This window comes from Syngnathus floridae, chromosome 22 (assembly GCF_059516105.1).
Source record: "Syngnathus floridae isolate MCC-2025c chromosome 22, RoL_Sflo_1.0, whole genome shotgun sequence".
NCBI lineage: Eukaryota > Metazoa > Chordata > Actinopteri > Syngnathiformes > Syngnathidae > Syngnathus > Syngnathus floridae.
Window position 1 is genome coordinate 5,430,622 of NC_142434.1, and position 21,856 is coordinate 5,452,477.

At 42.7% G+C, this 21,856-nt stretch overlaps 2 protein-coding genes across 4 annotated transcripts in view; one reads left to right on the top strand and one right to left on the bottom strand.

The window, feature by feature from the left end:
* Nucleotides 1–21,856, bottom strand: part of LOC148379420 (voltage-dependent calcium channel subunit alpha-2/delta-4-like) — a 33,512-nt gene that overhangs the window by 3,400 nt on the left and 8,256 nt on the right. For both annotated transcript variants that reach the window (XM_088366885.1, XM_088366884.1), the window contains 2 exons: nt 2,323–2,384; nt 179–193 (listed from right to left, as the gene is read on the bottom strand). In XM_088366885.1, coding sequence (XP_088223011.1) covers nt 179–193; nt 2,323–2,384 — 77 coding nt within the window. The remainder of the gene's footprint in view (nt 1–178; nt 194–2,322; nt 2,385–21,856) is intronic.
* On the top strand, nt 10,123–21,220 carry lrtm2a (leucine rich repeat transmembrane protein 2a). 2 transcript variants are annotated; one of them, XM_088366897.1, is made up of 7 exons: nt 10,123–10,738; nt 14,092–14,248; nt 17,193–17,413; nt 17,480–17,605; nt 17,844–17,932; nt 18,004–18,161; nt 19,091–21,220. In XM_088366897.1, the coding sequence occupies exons 2-7, from the start codon at nt 14,188–14,190 to the stop codon at nt 19,585–19,587; spliced, it is 1,152 nt and encodes a 383-aa protein (XP_088223023.1). In that variant the 5' UTR covers nt 10,123–10,738; nt 14,092–14,187; the 3' UTR covers nt 19,588–21,220. The 2 variants fall into 2 exon arrangements, with proteins under 2 accessions (XP_088223023.1, XP_088223024.1); XM_088366898.1 differs by having other exon boundaries at nt 10,124–10,738; nt 14,092–14,242.

Consider the following 21,856-nt stretch of genomic DNA (forward strand, 5'->3'; position numbering starts at 1 on the left):
AAAACTGATGAAATTGTTTCATAACAGTCAAAGGTGAGGTGCAAAACACAAGTCTTCACTCCGGGGCCTCTTTTTTGTTCTGTTTGAAGTGTGTGAGGAGGATTTGACGGCGCTCAGGACGTGCAGAAGATGTTAAAATTAGGTTCGCCGGTACAATCGGAGTGATAAAATCACTTACATCAGTGTCGTTTGGCTGCGAAGACACAAACAGAGGAGAGAAATAAACATCACTTAATTAATAATGACAATAGAAGCGAGGCAGATGTTATGAAATACAACACAGAATTATTTTAGGGTTGTTTAGTGTCTTATATAACCCAAAAAGTTGTGTCTGTCCCTTTTTGACCCGAATTTTATTTTTATTTTAGTTATTTTTCACCTGTTTTGACTAATAGGAAATAAAGAAAACAAAGAAATATAAACAAGAAATACCGGCCACAACATTAGGTACACCTGCAACCAATCCAATATGCGAACAATTAAAATTAACTACCGTATTTGCCGGTGTATTGGTCGACCTTTTTCGATCCAAAATCGACCGAAAAAAATCGACCTCGACTTATACACCGAGTCATAAAATTTAACTTCGTATTCATCGCTTCAAATGTGATGGTAACCAAGGCCGTTTCTCATGCATCTCATTGTGCGTTGCACTTAGAAAATTTGAACCGGGCGGCGTGCGCGAGTGCGCGGCCCGCTGGAAGTCGAATGAGGCGCCGCCACCACCTCCGCGGTGCTTATAAACAGCCGATCCGTTCGGCGGGGGCTATTTTCGGCCACTTGGCTCGTGCGCACGGCCTCCCGGATGTGCCGGGCGGGTGCGCGAGCTCGCCGGCCGCTGGAAGTCGAATGAGGCGCCGCCACCACCTCCGCGGTGCTTATAAACAGCCGATCCGCTCGGCGGGGGCTATTTTCGGCCACTTGGCTCGTGCGCACGGCCTCCCGGATGTGCCGGGCGGGTGCGCGAGCTCGCCGGCCGCTGGAAGTCGAATGAGACGCCGCGACCACCTCAGCGGTGCTTATAAACAGCCGATCCGCTCGGCGGGGGCTATTTTCGGCCACTTGGCTCGTGCGCACGGCCTCCCGGATGTGCCGGGCGGGTGCGCGAGCTCGCCGGCCGCTGGAAGTCCAATGAGGCGCCGCGATCTCCTCCGCGGTGCTTATAAAGTGCCGATCCGCTCGGCTTGGAGCTATTTCCGGCCTCCCGTTGGTGCCGGGTGGCGTGCGCGAGCTCGCCGGCCGCGATTTCCTCCGCGGTGCTTATAAACAGCCGCATGCGCACGGCCTCCCGGAATTTGAACACATTTCGTCAATAAATTTCGCATATTGAATTTTGAAGTTTAATATAATGTAACAATTGAGCTCGACTTATACAAAGGATATATCATAAAATCGTAAATTTCCGTCGAATTTTAGGGGGTCGACTTATACACCGAGTCGACCTGTACACCGGCAAATACGGTAATTCAATCAAATTTTTTTTCAAATTAATTAAACAGGTTACAATTAAAATTACAATTAAAATTAATTATATATTTTTTAAATTAATAAAAATATTACATTAGCAAATTAGTAAATAAATCCGTAAGTAAGTGTAAGTAAGAAAACACGCACCACTGGATCATGCTGTGAGTGACAAAAAAAAAAATCACGTGTGACAACCACATTATGTAAGACAGAGGGGCCATTTACTTCTTTGGAATCCGGAGTTTATTTGCGAATATGCCCCGAGACATAACGGTAAATTATTCATACGCGAGGCAGAATTGCTTCTAAAAATCACACTAACAAGCTCCTCGATGATGAATTTGGACACTTTAGCGATGATGGCTCTCCATATGTCGCTCATCCACGCGGGACATACGTAAGTACTTATAGACGCATCTACTAAAGTCCCCACAAGGGAGTGTCACACGTACACACACTTTGCTGGTTGCTTTTGCCTTCCATTATTTAACGGCCAGCCACTGTTTTTATTTTTTTATTTTTTTTAAATCGCTATCTTTGCCACTATGGGGGAGTCGAGGTGGTGGAGCTGTCCAACACCTGCCACATATAAAAAAAAAAAAAAAATGCTGCCTTAGAGGTGTGGAAGGGACACCTTGTATCAGTCTTTCACAAGCAGCCTAAACACTCTTTTATTGCCGGTTGGGTGGTGAAACAAGTGCTAATTTAGATCTACTACATTTAATTTCCCATTAAGAGAGAGCTTAAGAGAGGCTTTTGGTCACAGGCTGTGAATAAGACAGCAGCCATGTTCTGAGAGTCATTATTATTCCAAGCATGGCATGATGTTACATTTTTGTTGTTGTTGATATAAACCTGTGATGCGATGGCCCAAAATCTGGATTCCATCACCTCCAGAGTCATCTGGACACCAATGGCTGTAAAACAGAAAGAGAAAAATCTCAAGCTAGATTTTATTCCATCAAATCATCTTTCTCCGTTGAAATGAATGGAAAACCCAATAATTTGTTCCAGTAACATTTTGTAATAAGAAAAATAGCACGGTAGTCATAATATAATTAAACATCTTGATTTCATAACGATTGAGCCTTCTTATGATCTGCACTTTTTGACCTCTGGGAGGCAGTATAATACATGTCTATATATAGATTTAATGACGAAACACAGAAAAAGATGGTTAAGTTGCACTAATCGTGGTCGTTTTTTGCACAGGATAAAGAATATATACCAGTGATTATGTTCAGTTTGTGTTTCTTCACTTTATATTAAAATCACATTTTTTGTTTAAAGGTTTAGTACTACTGCAAAACAGATGCTAGTTTTGTTAGCCCACCGAGGAGGATTTGCATTGTATGTTAGCATTCAGTTCGTGGTAATTCGGTGTTTGGTTAAATCCACAAAATGTATTTTTTTTACAGTTTTTTTACAGTTAACAGTTCAGTTTTTTTTATTTTTTATTCAGTTAATTAGTTTGTTTTTTTTACAGTTTTTTTTATTTTCCAGTTAACTTCGACTAGGAGAGGCAGTTAACAGCTTGAGCTTGAATTTGAAGCCTCTTGATTGCATTCGCATAATAATTGCCCTTTTAACAACAGTAGCACTGTGCTGCTATTCTTAGATGCCGCGACCTACAACACTTCATCAAAAGCCAGTGTGTGTTTTGATACACGTGTGAATGTGAGGTGGCAGATTCACGACTTAGGTGTGCTTTTTAATCTCAAACGGCATTCCGGTGAATAAAAAAACTAATAAATTCTCTGAGCAACATATGCACACATTCTGAATACACCCACGCACACACACACACACACACACGCTCACACAGCAGTGCGAGGGAGGATGACACTTCATATTAGCATCATAGACTCAGCACTTTTCTCCCCTCTTCTTCATCCCAGCATGCTTTGCTCAAGTACTCTGGGGGAAGCCTCTGCTATTCTCATCCAATGACCAAAAAAAAAAAAAAAAAAAAAAATCACTAGTTCAAGTGTGTTTTACTCATCACTATGGAAGCCATTAGGGATATATTGCTAATAGTTTACAAATTATATAATAACTAATGTGGTATCGGTGATGTCGTATCGGGGCTTTTTTTTCCGATTATGTTTACCGACGTACAGTATCAGCACATATACCAATAAGAGAGTTTTTTTTTAATCAGATTTTGTAGTTTATGCCAGAAAACTTAAAAAACAATATAAAAAAAAAATTAAGCAATCGTAATCTTCTGCGATTAACAAAACGATGCAACACCGCGCAGTGTAAACAAGGATGTGTGGCAGCGAGCGGGGTGATTTGTAATCACTGCAAGCTGTCAATCAAGGGGCGGCGAACTTGCAACAGGAAATGAACTAGTGAAGAGGAATAAATAAGGAATGATGGAGTTAATTGCTCATTACTGTGATTAGATGCAGGAAGGGAAAGTCGATCTTTTTATTTATTTCAGGAATATTGCGACTTTAGTTCTTCTAATTTTCCTTCCTTGTCTGTCCTTGTTGAACATTGTGTACTCAACTCATTCAATGCCATTGACGGCTTTAGACGTCAAAGATCCATTTTAACTGTGCTGCCAGTGAATGAGTTCACACCACTAAATGGCGAGGTGTCAGGTGGCCATGAAAAACAACAGCCAGGCCATGTGTAAGAGGATCCATTCTATCCGCACTATTTATCCAATCTGCGAAAAAAAAAACTGTTTCGTGCCTTCGCACACTTTCCCCCCATTAAGCTTACCAACGTGTCAATGTGTGAGTGTGTGTTATTGTGTAAGGCGCGGATGGTCAGCGTGTGCTAAAAGGCCGTGTTGATGGTTCCCCGGAGTGGAGGCTAAAAACGGAAAGACACACGTTGGTGCTTCTATTTCAGAGAGGGCATTCTTCAGACACATAAAACATAATGGGTTGTTTTCCTACTGCCTTAAAATAGTTAAACTGTTGGGCAAAAAAAAAAAAAATCAAAACAGTTATTTGCACTGTGTATAAATAACTCTGCATTAGTCTGTGTTAGCTATTTAGCTATAGCTAATAGCAAAATCGGCGCAAGATATATTGCTATGAATTTGGGTTATTTTTGACCAATTTTGCCAATAACCTTGATTTTGCGAACAGGCTACATGGACATCGTGCTTATTCTTCCAAGCAGTGTGAAAATAATGTCAACAAGACGTGCGAGGCATAGCTAATGGAAGTCACACAGAGAGGTCTGCGACGGTGTAATCAAAGGAGAAGATTAATTGATATAACTAGGTCGGATGACACAGGCGGCGGACAGGAAGTGAAGAACGCCAAAGCGCGAAGGCAGATTAATTGATTTTTAATAACGTTATGAGCTGGAAAGCCCTTTTCATTTCAAGCCGAGCGTGGCTATTCATAATGGAGCTAGCGGCGTGTGCGTGTTTCTTTCACATATATGTGTTTGTGTGTGCAAGAGATGCGACTTGAGGTGGGAACTGTGTGTGAACATGCTCTCACTTAATTTATATTTCACACCAGACAGTCTTGCTGAATGCTGTACTCGATAACACACTTTTGCTTCACAGACTTTGGTTAAAAGGAGCAAAGTAAGATTAGCACAGGATATATGACAATTCAGGCTCCACTTTCTTATCTTTTTAGTCTTTTGGGGAGAGAAAGTAAAAAAAAAACCCTGAAATGATGTTGTTGCGTTAGTGTGCACACCCTTTTAAGCGCTGCCAAAATTAATCGATTAATCGAGAAGTAATCGATCGTCAGTTTAATCGAAAACTATTTTAAGAATCAAGTAATCTTTTAGAGACATTTTTAACTTAGAATTGCCCACATTTTCTAATGTCAACCTCTCAACAGCAATTATTATTTTTTGTTGTCGTTCGTGAAAACACTGATTGTGTTTATTCCAGCGATAGTTGAATCATTTTCAAAAAGGCTGGTGAGTTTTTAATTTAATGTTATCCAATTATTCTATTAATCGGCATAATCGGTAGAATAATCGATTATAAAAATATTGGTGAATGCGTAAAAATACATTTGTAATATACTTTCATGTAAAATTAAATTTCATCAAATTATTTGATTAATCGGCATCAGTGGTAGAATAATCGATTATAGAAATATTCAGTAGTGACAGCCTTGCTGAGAATGTGCCTATGTTTGGAATTATTTTATGTGTACAAGATATATCTTCTAAAAAACTGACAAGTCAAGATTCCTAATCAACGAAAACCTGCAACCAAGACGTGTACCCAAAAATAGTCGCGTTGTTCAAGCACAGCCTTGGCTGACTTGTTCAATAAACTGATGTTGCCAGGCAACCCACACCAACCACTGGAAGCAGTTGTGGCAAACCAATACTCCGACTTTCAAACCCCTCTCGGGATGATGCATTGTTTTTATTCCGTGCTGTCGTTGCTCCCTCATTGACCCCTTCTCCAACTTCATTTTGTCACGAGCAGCCGGCTCAAGGCCGCCCGCCGTCACGCTAAAGGAAATCCCTCCCTGCCTTATGACGAACACGCAGCTTTTTTCGCAGCAGATCAACTGTGACCAAATTAATGAAAGTCTCCGAGTGGTAGAGTGAAAGAGGGATTTTGTGCATTTGAAATACATGATAATCCAGTAAATTCCGCCGCTTAATTCATCCGGCAGTGACAGCTCGTATGGCTGAGGCAGAATCTTAAACCAGTGGGTTTTTTTTCCATCATCATCAGGGTCACAATATGTTCAACGCCACCCTCCCCCCCCCCAAAAAAAAAAAAATAGTGCAGTAAGCATCGTAGATCATCACGCTATCTGACAGACTAAGCCATATAAAATGAGGGTTAAAAAAATTTGAATTGCAGCAAGTGCACTTAATCAGGGAACCATTTCTTATTTCACTGCACTATAAAAAACAACAACTTGGATTTGTGGGGCTAAAATATAAAACTAACTATTAATGACATTTATGGCAAAGTAAGCACATTTGCTGAGTTGTTTTTCCTTATATTTTTAAGTTTAGGGGATAATTCAAGGGACAACAGTTCTGAACATAAAACTATTTAGTCAATTTTTTTCAAATTGAATGAAATTTTGAGTGCACCAAACCTTTTTTATACATGGCCCGGAAATATGAATACTAGATTGTATTTTAATGTATTTTCATTATATGTTCGTGATCCTTTTGTAGAATTGCAATGCATTATACCGAGAGATGCTTTGATTTTTTTTTTCGGTAGGATTGAGAAAAACCTGTTCCGCGTCATGATTTAAGAATCCATTGATTCAAAGCGAAACCTGCGACGTCCATATTGACCCTAGGCCCATAAAAGTGACTTATCAGCCGACTTCACAGATGATCGTAAAAAAAAGCAGATGGAGGAAAGACCTTTCAAAGTCTTACCAAAAATCATTGTCGTCCCAATACTTTTGTCCATATGCATGACGATAATGTCTCATCTAGGCTATGCAAATCTTCCTTTGGCACCTTCTGTGTATGCCTCCTCCTTGCCAGACAAATAAAAGCAGCCAGGAAATATGGACGCATCCCACTTCTTCCCCGCGGAAGGCCAAATTAATCAAGCTCACCTCGTGTTATCATCCGGTGTTAGAAATCTTTCCCCTGTCGTCTTAATCAGGCAACAAAATATCGGACAAAACGCCCGGAGGCGGTCGGTTGAGCTTGCCAGATGCCGATATTTATGGAATTCATCTAACGTTTATCATCTTCGCCTGCCGTTATTTCCGTTTATGTGCTGTGTTTTATCGCTCAGGCAACTCGTCTTTTTCGGACTATAAGGCTCGTTTAAAATCTTGACATTTCTCAAAAATCAAGAGGACACTTCATATTTAAGTGTCCAATTAAATTATTGAATTAAATTTGTTTAAAAATTTATTGATTTAATTGCTGTACCTGCAATGTGCCGTAATGCAACTTATAACGTGTTAACGATGTTTCTTTGCTGTTATACTCTTCTTTTAATTGTGTATGCTATTTTATGTCTGTACGGTGACCTTGAGTGCCTCGAAAGGTGCCTTATAAATAAAATGTATAAATTATTATTATTATTATTATTATTATTAAAACCTGGTGTGCCTTATCACCATGTGCTCCCTTATAACTCGATGCACCTTATTTATGGAAATTTCCCAAAATAGACCTGTTTACTGAGACTCGTCATATATTTCGGTCCGCCTTATAATTTGAAAAATACGATAATCCAAGCGTGCCTCTAACAAAACATAATTGGGTCATTTCCTAAAGGTCTGGGGGCATTAATTGATTACCGAATCGATAGCTTTTAGTATTTATCTACTTCCCAAAATGTTGGAATGGTAGCTTGTCTAGAGTTTTTCCCCAATAGAAGCTTTGAGGCAAATTACAAGCGATATGCTTTCCGAAATAAAGACTTTGGCATTGACCTCTTCGATTAGATAAGGTCAGTGAGATAGCCGCCTATAAATAGAGGGTGGCTCAAAGAGCCGTGTAGTCACGGCTTGTGACACCTGCGGGTGATTGGGTGCCGCAGTCACGACGGCGTGACAAAGTAAAGCGATCTCAATAGTCCTCGGCCCAGACGCCGAGTGGATAATAGCGAGCAGGTGAAAATCCGATCCAATTTTGAAAGGATGGATGTTGGGCGGAGGGGGCGGTGTGTTGGCAAAGCAGCCTAGCGGAGGGCACACAATGGAATACAACACATCCTATTTCGCCGCGGTTAAAATAGACGGAGGTTTTCCAAGAATACACGCTTGACCGATGACATTGGTGCCAACGCCCACACTTCATGTTCCGCTTGTTTGTTTATGTGTGTGCTGGCCCGATGACCAATGTGGTGTTTTCATGAGGCGTTGGCGCTGGAAACTGCTCGGGCGGATGGTTGCAAATAGAAACCAGGATAAAATTATGTAATCTTAATGTATGACTGTGAAATCGCCTCCTGATAAAATATTGTGACTTCTAAATTCTTTGCTTGGACTGAATTTGTCTTTATCTATGGAGAAAAACGCAATAGAGTATGTAAATTTTATTATTTAATAGGGTGTGAACACTTGTGCAACCACATTTTCTCATTTTTTTTAAAAAAGAAACATTTTTTGAACGTGACTGGTTAATTCAAACAGCCTCATCCTCACTTATAATAGGGTGTACACACTTGTGCAAGCACATTATCTCAATTGTTTGTTTTGAAAATATTTTTTTACTTGAAATGATTTCTCAACTTTTGTCATTTCCAAAACTTAAGTATTTGAACAGGGTTGTGCAGACTCTTTACCGGTTTGTCCCAGTTAAAAGAGGGTGTGCACACTTCTGCAAACACATTATTTCCACTATCATTTCTAAAAAAAAAAAAAATTGTTATAAGTCACATTGGAACGACAATATTAGTTGATTTTTTTTGTATCACAACAACAAAAAAATGACAACAGAAACTGGCAACTTAATGTGCATCACAAGTGTGCCGTCACACAGCGAGTCAAGTGATATGAAATTATTGACTTTTCCCCGCTCCAAGGCGACGCGCCATTACTCCAGCCCTTTAAAGATTGTCACGCCGCTCGTTCCGGGAAGGCCGTGTGTTACGGTGGCGCTTTAATAACGCTCGCCGCCTTGAAGCTGCCAGCCAGTGATGAACTACTCAAGGTCGCACCGGCTGCGGTAGCACGCTCACGCCTTTGCTGGCCGTCTCATCCGAACAAACAAACTAGCGGCGCTGTTAAGGACGCGTCTTCTTTACCTTTGCTGTGATTTAAGCACCGCCGAGAGTGCCAAATGATTCTCATGCTCATTAGAGGAATAATAAATGTGCCTCGTGTAAATCGGGAAAGAAGCAGCCAAGTGATTATATGCTGCGGGAGATACGATGTTTCCCTTTACAGCCTTGATTTTCTACCGTGAAGCAGGAAATACCATATTGGCAATCAAAAAATTAAGGGGATGATATAATGAGATATCACAAATTTCCTCAAATAGTAATCCTTAAACGCTCTGAGTGCCAAAGTTTTATATTTTATATTGGTGGAGAAGAGTATAAGCCAACTCAGGGAAAGTTAAAAAAAACAAATTATTATCAGCAAATGGCAGCACTGGGTTTTGTTTCGGTGAAATAAAAAAAAAATGCTTGAAAACGTGACGGACCTCTGAAAATGTGCAACCTGGGATTGATCGAAGTGTTTAAATCTACCCCAAAGAAATAAAAAATGACAGAAATTATTTAAATTTCCAAGTAGACGTGACATAATGTACACACAAAGCACGCACACTACTAAATAGCAAAAATTGTCAGAAAAATCTTTTTTTTTTTTACATTTTTGCTCCAAAATAGGCGATTTTTGTATTGGATCTTGCTGCGCATCCGAACATCTTGCAAATACCAAAACAAATGTTGGTTCCTATCCTCAGCCCCCATCACACACACATACACACACACACAGTAGAAGTCAGTATTACGCCAGCTGCCGGAGGCAATAGAAGAAAAATAATGGGAGACGTGAGCAAGGGAAAAAAAAAAAAGAAAAGAAAAGCCCATGTGGCCGAGAGGGAGATTCTCATCTTCACTTGAATCAGCTGATGAGCCCCCCCCCCCTCCCCCAACCCCCCTCCTTGTGTCTCCCCTTCCGCTTTGGCTTTACGTTTCAACCCTCTTTCTCCACGTCCAAGCCATCTGACTCACTCATCCTCTCTTGTGTCACCGTGGGAGAGCTGAGGGGCAGACAGAAGCGGCGTGTACACTTGCTATATTTGACAACACACACACACACACTCCTGACACACGCACGACTGCACAGGCATACGGAGACGAAGGGCGGAGGGAGGAAAAACAGCACACACACAATGTGTGTTGAGCGCAGGAATCAAAAACATAGCGGCACACGGGAGGGTGAGCGTGACGCCAGCACATTCTCGTTCAGTCTGTGACACACACACATGCGGGCGAGCACGCCGTTCACTCTTCTCCAGCTCACACACACCTCAGATCCTCACGAGCCAGCAAGGAGGACGCCACCGGACGTGTCATTCAAACAAGGACTGGATGTGAAGACGAGGATTAAGCATCTCCATCCGCTCTTGCCTCCACAATATAAGACCCCCCCCCCTCCCTCCACCAAGCGTTTTTGATACAAGCAGGGGATTGTCTCGAAACGTAAAGAAGGATTATTATTCTTTTTATCCTCATCGGGATTATCAACGTATGGATTTATGTTTCTTATAGCTTCTTCCATTTTGGATTTGTTTAAAATAAAAATAATAGGGAAGGAGGGATGCGTGAAAGAGGAGATCAGTGACACTGGTGCGCGTTGAAATATTTAGTCGGAAGGTGAGTCTTTGCATGTTCATAAATAATGTCTTTAAAGATATTCTTTTAACACTGTTGCTAAAAAATTAAATAAAGTTTGCAAGGCATGTGATTGAGGGATTATTACCATGGCAACGTAAAAATAATTTAATAATGCTCACTTTTGTTTATTATTGCGGTGGCAATTTTGCAATATGAAAGGAACAAAATCGAATACCGCTGAAGTTAAATGCGATGACTTTTTATAGATTTTTTATCGCCCTCCTTCGCAAGAGCTTCACACAAGTCTCTTAATTTAATCCTCATGTCATAAACCTAACACCTTCCTGGCAAAGAATCCAAATGTCATGTGAGTAGCAGGTGCATACTAGCAATACAGTCTTTAATTTATCACCATAAAACTAATAAGTGTGAAATTGTCAAATTCAACACTTTGCCCCCCAAAAAGTTGTTGTAACGTGTCGGGACTTTGTTATGATACGCTGTGACGCAATTGCATACTTTTGACCTCTATTCATCAAGATTGGGTTCAGTTTGACCTTCGCTTTTTGTCACCATCAACGTGTGTGTGATCTGATCCCAACGCTATGCATGTATGTGTGTGTACGTTATGTGTGCGTTGAGACACGTGTGCATATTTTGCTTTGGCGCACTTGTCAACGCGCGCATGTCTGCATGTGTCAAGCTTATCGTCATGTATTTAGGCATCTGTTCATGTATGTGTGTGTGTGTGTGTCGTCTCCTGGGTAGAAAAAGGCATTAAAAATTGATTTAGCGACGGTTGGCTGCACAGCTCTGCTTTAGAGTTGCATGGGGAGAAAAACAAATTGGACTAAAATTTATATTATGGTGTAAATCACATCTCTTTACAATATTGTGAATGAAATAAACATAAGATTAATTTAGAATGAGATTATTTCTTTGTTTCCTGTTTTTTTTCCTGTGTAGTTGTTGCTTTATTTTGTTTTGATATATTTATTTCATTCAATTTGTCACACGAGTAGACCAATGAAGGAGCTCTTGTTAAAAATATACTTTGTCGACGTGTGGTTAAATCATTGGTTAAAGTAACTTGTGATTTAACTTAGTCACTTTCAAAAGCAAGTAATTAGTAGTAACGTTTCACTTTTCAAATCAAGTGTAGCGTATTTAATCGCTTCTTAGGGCTTCTTTCGGCTAAGTCACAGGTGTCAAACTGAAGGCCCGGGGGCCAGATACGGCCCGCCACATCATTTTATGTGGCCCGCGAAGACAAATCATGCATCAAATTCGTGTCATTACTAGAATTGCAAATTGTTTTCACTTTTAAAAAAATATGTATATATTTTTAAATTTGACCAGTTTGTACGAGTCTGATTTGAAAACGAGTTATTTGTCGGTTTGTTTTGTAGCTTATACTGTATATAATATAAGGTGCTCATACATTTATTTGGGTTGACAGTCACAATGGCCCTCCGAAAGAAACTATGACTACAATGCGGCCCGCGAAAAAAATGACACCCCTGGTCTAAGTTTTACATTAGCTTAGCAATTATCATAGCGTCATCTTCTCTTTGTCAGAATTATATTATTTGCCTCTAGGTAGTTGTGAATAAGAGACTTGAAGGTGCAAGCTAGCAACAGCTTATTGGTTAGCAAGCTAGCTTAGCGCCTATATCAATAGTTCACGAGCAGCCATGAAAACAGAGAGGATGAGTGACGGGCAGGATGTCCAGCTCTATTGCAAATTTTACAATAAAGCAGGTATAATCAAAAATCCTCGTAGCTGGTCTTATCCTAAAATAGTTTACCGACAAAATCTGTCAAGCGCCATTGTTAGTCAAAGTCGCACCTGCCAATGCCCTGATGACCAGGCGGAATATAATTTGCTGGCAAATGGGGCGGAAACCGCACTGGCGATATAAAACGATTAGTCACGCACGTCATGTTGGCCTGTAGTGAAAAGATGAAGTACCTTTGGAAACGTAATCAATTTGGCAAGAGAGGGCAAAGATGGGCTAATATTTACCGTTTCCTTCAAGCCACACAATCTATTTTTCTCTTAAAAAAAACACATAAAGGCAGCACATGGTGCTATAAATCCAAGAGTGGACAGGAAGTGGCATGAACGGCATGTGCAGAGGAGTAGCAAGGAAAGACGAGAGGACATAAGACCAGTTAGGGGTCGGGATGAGGCGTCATTTGATTCCCCGCCTCGACGGCGACCGCTCAGCCTGGCAGTGTGTGGGAGCGACATGGGCTGCAGATCAATTTGATGTATATAAAAAAAAAAAAAAAAATCTTTCTGAGAATAGCTTAATGCGATGCCATAACATTTAAGGGACCTCAGCTTTTTAGATTGCATCCTAGCTAAGATGCTAAATAGCAACAATTTAATGAGAAACAGAATTGATCCAAATATCAATACCCACCTTGGCATTGATCGATATTAGTGACATAGTTTAATTTCTTTGCTGTGGTTCATCAATACAGGTGATCATCTGTTAAATTGTTATTATTGTTATTTACATTTCGGTAATTGCATTTATACTGCGATTCAAAAAGTCAGATTTCCCAGAGGAGGATGTCGGCTAATTTGACTTTTTAGATCACATTCAGGTGAGGAGTCGACAATAACGTCTGTCAACCACATCAGGATCCGCCTCGTCCGTTAAATCCGTGTGCATCTGATCATTTGCCTGGGCTACTTAAAATGCAAATTCCCATAATCACTCGACACGGATCCTCACGCAGACCTCAATTCGTGCCACCGAGTGAACGAGAGAGAGAAAGAGGGGGTGAAAAAAACCACGTCTAATTATTGCACTACAGCCTAATCTGATGAGTGCCGTTATTTCACACGCAGCTAATTGGCTTCGGATGACACTCTGGTGAAAAGGGGCCGTCTCGTAGCATCGCGCCAACGTCGCCCAAAACGATTCCCATGTGCTACTCAAGTAGCAAGAAAGTTATTTTCGATCACTTGGGTATAACTCGATACCTGTTTTTTTTAATAAATGTCATTTGTGCTCTTCTATCGCCTAGTCACTGTTTTGGTTCATATTCTTCGTCCATTTTAGCCATTCGTTCATTTTATTTACCGTTCACACTTTGTGGCAGACGAACATGGTGGGAATCGAATCCCAGTGATATTTTAGCTGCCTCCAAATATAACTTAATCAGATGAACAGATGACTTGGGGGTTGTTTGACACCATCATCTGTGATTTGGCTTTAAAAGACGGGTATGGTGAATGACATGGGTGAGTTTGCTGTTGTCAGTTCAGGTTAGCGGCAGGCTATTAACTGGCTAACCAGACATGTTAAGTACAAGTATATTTTGTCACCATCTCATCAATAAAATGATTGAAAGTGACGTTAATGTCTTTTTTTCAGGTGATTGAACTATTTGCAGTCGCCGCCCCTGTGGAGGCTGCAAGCATGGCCGCTTGACGCCTCCCGCTGCCATCGCCACCGGGGAAGTCGCACGTCATGCCCCCCCACAGCTACTCCCCAGGGGGCGTAGGCCTGCCCCCGTCAGGATTTGGTCAGTGTAAGAAACTCTGTTCTCGTTCTGATTGATCCCATCTATTATACTCCCAATGATACATGTGGTACAGTCTGTTTTGACAGCTGCTAATGTTAGCATGCTCGGCATACTTGCACGCGCACATGCACACGGATAGACAAAGGATAAGGGCATTGAATATGCTGTGGCCGTGAGCGCAATCCTTTCATGAAATGCCACTCCACAGTGTGTAAGTCTCTAGACGCCAAACAGCAAGGAGAAAATGGCCGAAAGGTTGTTTCTTCTTTTGGTATCATTCTCCACTATTTCGATGACAAAACATTTGTAGGACAATTTTTAGCTAGCCTGTTTTTACAAGAATTTAGTGAGAAACAAAAGCTAAGGTGTTGTATTAAGTAGGAAACACTTTTTGGACGAGTGCCTCTACCATGCAATTAAGTCGCTGGCAAGACTGTAACACTGAGATTATTGCCTTGCCAAAACTCACTCTCGCTCAATTCAATATCCTTTATTGGCGGGTGTGGGTTCGGAGCTTGTCTACTTTTGACTCTCTTAGGATCATGCTTTTTATGTAAGTCAAAGCTTTAAGTGAAAACTGACATTAGGAGAATGTGAAAGTTCAAGTAGGGAAGGATAATCATCCAAATCCAATATCAACAAACCAGTTAGCATCTCAATCTAGCTATCATCCAGCTAGCAAGTTAGCTTGAATCTGAAACTACCCGAGGACGCTCCAGGCTAGTTACTATCGTTGAGCTAACACGCTAGTTAGCATCTTAAACTACCAGTCAGATATCACCCAGTTGACAAGCTAGTTAGCATCTGAAACTAGCTGAGGGAGCTAAGGAGTTAGCCAACACCCAGCTAAAAGCTAAAGTGGGCTGAGATGTGACAAAATAAAATATTGTCGGAAACGGACATTTTTATGATGCAGTTTTACTTATGAATTGGTGTGCTAAACAAGACTGCCTCATCTCGACTGAAGAGTCAAGAGGCATGTAACGCAACATGGCACCATTTGAAAGTCAGGAAGAAGAGGAATAATTAATAAAAGAGGATTTGAGAGCAATCCTAATCCATTCCCCTCTCATCCCAGTGTCAGCAAGTGCAGCCTAAACCTCCACACCTTGTTTAGCCTTATCTGTGTTGTTTGTATTTGTGTGATGCTATGACACGTGTGTGAGTAAGCCATGATTCCAGAGCTCTGGCAAAGAGATGATGCGGGTTAAACGGTGGTGCTCTTGACGTGAGCTGCAAACTTGTCTCACGGCGCCTTTCTCACTTGTCCTAAGCATCAGTTGACGGTACCTCGGTTGCTACGGCAACACGGCGTTACCTTGTCAGAGTTGAAATAATGTGGTGAAGCAGCTGTGGGGGCCTAATAGTATTTCATTTGCATGCGCGTGCCGCTTCGTGTTTCATACCTTTCAAGCTAAGGGTGTAAAAAAAAAAAAGAAGAAATACACAAACACACTAGCTGGCTGTTGTCCATATGTTGAATAAATGATGCTTCTGTTTACAGAGCGGATCAGACAGCCCTTGACAAATTACACAGGCACAGCAGCTTGAGAATGAAGCGGAAAAATAGTGCGCTATGAAAATATTTTCCTGGATGTCACCACATTTCATCAGCGAACCATCATTGATGAAAATGGCTGCCGCTTGATGTTCCGTTTGAATACATAGAGTTGCCAGAAGCTCAGCCGTAAATTTCGGCTTGTAAAAACGTCAACGCAGCTAAAATCTCGGGTGTTTGATTACCATTCCATAGGGTTAAATTAAACCAATCAAAACCGCATTTGACAAGTTGCTGGGCATTTATGATGACAGACAGACTGCTAGTTAATTAAGGACTTCAGATAAGAGACAGCTGGTGGAGCTCCTTATCGGAAAACAGCTCGGCCTCCGGGTAACGTCCGACCGGATGACATCATCGACGGGTCCGGTGTCCCCTAGGGCCCACCCGCGGGATATTACATGTCAGACAGCTGCGTTGTCAAGGTGATGCGGACAAACATTCTTGTGTTGACATCACAACTGGATAGCAGAAAGTAGCAAATCAAACATCGGTTCAGGGAGACTCCTTATCCTAACTCATGGTATCCATGATGGACGATTGGGGGACTGAAAGGCCCGTGGCTTAAAACGAGGATGCCGGGAAAGGCCCTTTATAAGCAAAGCAGAGGATTTGCAGCAGCTAAAATAAGACAAAACAACCACCACCACCTCCTCCTCTTCCTCCTCCATGCGAGCAGCTCAAACCTCTCATAAATGTTGAAAGTTAGGGAGGGAGAGTGGGAGGGAGCAACACGAGGAGAAGAAGCCAGGGAGGGAGGAATAGTTGGATGGCGTGGAAAAATATCCTCGCGAAGACACGATTTGCGCGTGATTTGACGTGCATCCCAAACAGAACCGTCTCCTCCGCCTCTTCGTTACATAACGGCGCTCATATACCTCTGTCATCTTAAATCTCCTGCAACGGTTCTAACCTGCAACGGCAAATTCAAAGCTACTGCGCGGCAGAAATCCTCCTAAGACCCCCCCCCCCCCCCCCCTCAAGAATATCAGCAAAACTGTTAATCTCTCTTGTCATTCATTTGTGAAGTCAAGCGATCTTTGGAAAATTGGATTCACATTCTGTACAGTTCATGGTCAGGTTGTGTCTGGTGTCTGAGGAACCGATGGTATCTCCAGATATGTGACGATACAGAACTTTATCCGTATAATGTACGAACAAATGACTAGCGCCCCTGAGAAATAAATGCTAACTCTACTAATGAATTCTGCTGTCGGGCAGTTTAAAAAGTGCAACGTCTGTGTCTGGAGTCGCTCTCTTGAGATCACACTTTGTCAGCACTCGACATTCACGCGTCGGGCATATGGACCCAAATCGACAAAAACATTGGCAAAAGGCGTAAACAGAAAGGATCGCCCTCACATTCTGGGTTTTCTTGATTCTTCCCTCCAGTCTTCCTCTGCCTGCTGGTGGTGCTGCTCCGACCAGCTTGTTCCTGCCCTCCGCCATGTCTCTGCTCCTCAGATGGCCTGCTGGTGGACTGCGGGGGCCGAGGACTCTCCACCCCGCCTCCCGTGCACCTCCTCCCCGCGGGGAGTCGCTCGCTCCTGCTGGCTAACAACAAGCTAGCCTCGCTGGGAGCGTCGGCATTCGCTAACCTCTCCTCTCTGGAGGTTTGTGCAGTTCACCGTTGTGAGATCATTTCAAGGCACATCTGACATTGTTGTGTCACATTACAGGAGGTGGATCTCTCAAACAACTACCTTGACAATTTACCGGCCGGATTATTCAGGGACATGAGCAATCTGACCAAACTGAGCCTGCACAACAACTCTCTAACAGGAATGGACAGAGATCTCTTTCAGGTACGAACGACACACCTCACACAATATACAAATTGACCATATAAGGAAATCCATCCAAGTTTTGGCATCAGCCCAGGCACTAATTTCCAGAATCTACCAGTATAGCCGAGCATGACTTTACTTAGGACAGACAAAGCTATCATCAATCACCCGTTGACATTTGGCATTCCCGAAGCGACAATCATTGATCCGAAACTGGACTGCCAAAGTAAATCTGCTGGTCCTGCTGTTCTTACAGGGTTTGGGGGGTCTCCAGAGTCTCGATCTTTCACTCAATGGCCTGGCATCAATTCCTCTGGGGCTCTTGGATGAGGTACAAGGTCTCAGGTAAACAAACATCCGGGCGAAGACACGGTTGTCAGTTCCTGTTTATTGATTTCGAAATATTCCTGGTGTAGATGGTTGTCCTTGGCTGGTAACAGACTTCGCGGCTTGGAGAGGGCAGCATTTGAGCCACTCGCCCACCTCCAACACCTGGAACTAGGACACAACCCTTGGGAATGTGATTGCAACCTGCGGGAGTTCAAACACTGGATGGAGTGGTTATTATATCGAGGTGAGCGTCTGATTGATGTCATAGCCGTTCCGAGCAGGGTGTTTGTGATTGGCAATGATGAGGTGCAAGGAAATCATCCCCGTGCGGATGCACATTTTATTCCCGCCTCCCGTGTGCTGTGTCGATGCATCAAGGGAAGCGCAGCTGATCCCGTGGTCTCTCCTCATGTGTGAAAATCTGCATTCACCTCAGTGCCTCAGGCCTCGGCTGCTTCACTAATGAAGCAACATCTCCATTATTCTCGCTCCAGTCCGCTCTGCTCTGGCTCAGTCTGGCCATATTGCAGCGTTTGGCAAAGAGACATCTTGAGATTGACAGAGCACATTGCCGTTGCCAATAAATTCAACCTGTTGGCATGTTTTCAGAAAGAGGGTCCTTTCTAGGAGTGTCATCTCCGCAAGTCCATGGCCTCCTGGATTAGACTCAATCGTGTTGGACCATACCCTGGAGGTCCAGTATCCCTTATCTATTAGATGTTTCCCTCCTCTAAAACATTTCAAATGATCAGGATCATTTTCCAGCTCCCGCACAGCTTACTGATCATTGGAACGAGGTGAGTTGGAGGAGGGGAACATCTAAAACATGCAGGATACCAGACCTCGAGAATCAGAGTTTGACACCTGTGCCCTAAATTTGCAGCTTGCCTAGGAAATGAGTCACACCAAGTTTTTTCTTCCGCGTACAAGAGAGAGCTAAACAGGACATGCCATCTCGTGAATTATACAGTGGAAGGCCTCAGTTGGGTCTATCTCCAAGTTAGTGTCGAGGGCGCGTGTGTGATGTATGACTCATTCCGGTGTCGGTATACCACCCCCCATTTGTCTTCGCTTGCTGTCTTGTCCTCTTACTCTCAATTAACCGGCTTCACAGGCACGAGGTATTTCCTTAATGACCCTCCTCTTGTCCCCCTGTCGTTTTCTCTCCTTCAGGCGGAAAGGTGGATGCGATGGAGTGCACGCTACCCAAAGACCTGCGGGGGCGAGACATCCGCGGCGTTCCAGTAGAAATGTTCAACTACTGCCTCCAGCTCGAGGACGAGAACGGAGGCGGTGACGGATCCCGAGGAGGTCCGCCCTGCAGCAGGGGGGTTCTTAACCCCAGCGGGGCACCGTCAATTTCTGGCGGTGATGACACCTCTTCAAACACAGGAGGAGGAGCCGGGGGCGGTGGAGAGGCCCCGGCAGATTGCGTACGAGCTCGCTACCGCCCCGTGAGCGTGCGTCGCGCCATCGGCACGGTGGTGATCGCCGGGGTGGTGTGCGGGATCGTTTGCATTATGATGGTGGCGGCGGCCGCGTACGGGTGCATCTACGCCTCGCTGATGGCCAAATACCAGAGAGAGCTGAAGAAGAGGCAGCCGCTCATGGGAGACGGTGAGGCGGACGCGGACGATCGAGAAGAGAAACAAATCTCCTCTGTGGCGTAGGGGAGCCACGGACAAGAGGTTTCGTTAGGCTAAGGGCTCAAAGAGGAGAACGGGTTTGAAAGAGAAAACAATGATCACCACCTTCAACTCTCCAAACATCACCAACTTTACTTCTTTCAAAGCCTTCCTCCTCGCCTTTATTTTTTTATCCTTTCATCTCGCCTACGACCCACCTACTGATGCTGTTGGGCTTCTGAACTTAGCACCAGAGAGAACAAGAAGGTTTCATCTAATGTGCATCTATCAAGTCACCGAAGAGCAGATCTTATAATTTTCAGGGACTCTTGAGTGTGCTTATGATCCGACCAATGTTCACATACAAGACAATACTATGGGCTATATATCTGCTCTTTCAAGACTCGAAAACCTGGTCCAGACAAGTCCTCACAGAGGGGGTAATCTAGTTAGCCAATACTTGTAATGCAATGTCTCAGAACTAAACACCAGGACCAGATTTCAGTTTCTTTCTGGTCCGTCTCAGGTGTCCATATTGTTGGCCGTTTATCCCGGGAAGCCTCAAATGTTCTTAATATTTCTCAAACCACGCATCTCATAATCCCGACAAGCTCCATCGACAGACTTCAGAACTTTCCAGCACTTTATCGCCCTAATCTGTTACCCGCAATGGTTTCCCTTTCCTTGCCTTTTTTTATAAAACCATCCTACCCGGAGGGATTAGCGCTAACAAGGGATTAAACTAAAAGATGCTGCTATTCCCCCCCCCACACACACACACTCTCCCCCAAGCCTTTATCTCTCCAACCATCTTTCCATCCAGTTGCTATAAATGGAAAGTCCTCCTGAAAGATTTCCATATGGTTTCTTTCCTCACAATTATCCGTAATATGCGATGAAGGCTTGCATCAGCCTGATTTGAACACGCCACTGCCAAAGAAAATTTGATTTGCATTCCGGCTGAGTAAAAATAAACTTTCATTGCATATTCCTCTATTAAAAACAATCCCCTCCTTGTGTAAATTGGCCTGAAAGAAACCTATAATTAAAGTGTGTATGACGCAGATAAATATTATAATCGTCCAGCACTAGCTAGGCTAATATAGCTAGCTATATCTATAGCTATATCTAGCTAGCTAGAATTAGCCAGTATGGTGTCCCAGCCTGAATTGTGACCCTTCCAAAAAGATTCCAAATCCACAATGTTTGTTTTTTTGTTGTGCTTATAACGCTTGTATGTTTTGTTTGGAGTATCACTGTAATGTTTGTTCATTAGTCGTCATTTTATCGGGCTGTGTCGAGTTCCTACAAAAGACAAGAGTTCGCCATACATGTAAAATAGTGTAAATGTCATGTTGGCGATCTTTTCAAAACTATGGCGAAACGCTGTCTGCCAAAGTCGGAACTTTACACTTCCCGGCCTGCAGGTGTCGTGCTGTTAGTAGCTAAGTATCTTAGCTAGCTGAATCCTGTTCTTATAACCCGTGTGTGTGTACAGAATAATAAAATATAGTTTGCTACTAACAACATAATGACTGAAGGGCCTCCGAAGTATACTGGCCAGAATTTGGTGGTGTGTTGTGTGTGTTATGACGATGATTGTGTTTTAGGCAATGGCGATAACGAAGAATTTCCCAGTACATATGCATTGACGGAAATAAAAACATATCACACTCTATTCCAAGGCGTGACTAAACCACCATTGTGTCTATTTATGCTCAATTTGAGCACACACGCACTATTTCCAGCAAAGGGTCAAATCATCTAATCAAATAAAATGGAGTAAACATACACACAGGGTCAAAGCAGGGAATGAATCAGCGGCGATGGCGGCTCCTCTGTGTGCGTACTAATCCTTATCTTGTTCTTTACGCCTCAATCCCTTCCAACACTTTTTTCCTTTCTCATCAACTCTGTCCTTCTCGTCTCCTCTCGCGCTTATCTCGTGTCCATTTATCTTCCTGACACATCTTTTCTCATCATTTGGAGTGTTTTTCACCTTGCTTTTCCTTCCCACCTCGGTCCACCCTTTTTTGTCTGCTCCCCTTTTTGTCCTCCCTTCCTAGTCTATCTATTTAAAAGGACTAACCTTTATTCTTTTTTTTTTAACTGCCTTCTTCCTTTTCCAGGCGGTATAGTGTCAGTTATGGTAAATAAACTTGAATAAATAAATACTCTAATACACGAGGTACAGTAAGTATGAAAGTGAACGACCTGGTAAATTTATGTACGCATGAATCATAATTTGTCTTTTGCATAAAGATAAACATTGCCCTCTAGAGGTTTCAAATGCTATTGCAATTATTCATTTCAA

What these genes read in the sequence shown, in the direction of transcription:
- lrtm2a (XM_088366897.1), top strand. Translation starts at nt 14,188, where the DNA reads ATGCCCCCCCACAGCTACTCCCCAGGGGGCGTAGGCCTGCCCCCGTCA. An exon ending in CCCGTCAGGATTTGGTCAGT is followed by an intron (nt 14,249 to 17,192) that starts GTAAGAAACTCT and finishes TCTTCCCTCCAG; the next exon opens with TCTTCCTCTGCCTGCTGGTG. An exon ending in GATGAGGTACAAGGTCTCAG is followed by an intron (nt 17,933 to 18,003) that starts GTAAACAAACAT and finishes TTCCTGGTGTAG; the next exon opens with ATGGTTGTCCTTGGCTGGTA.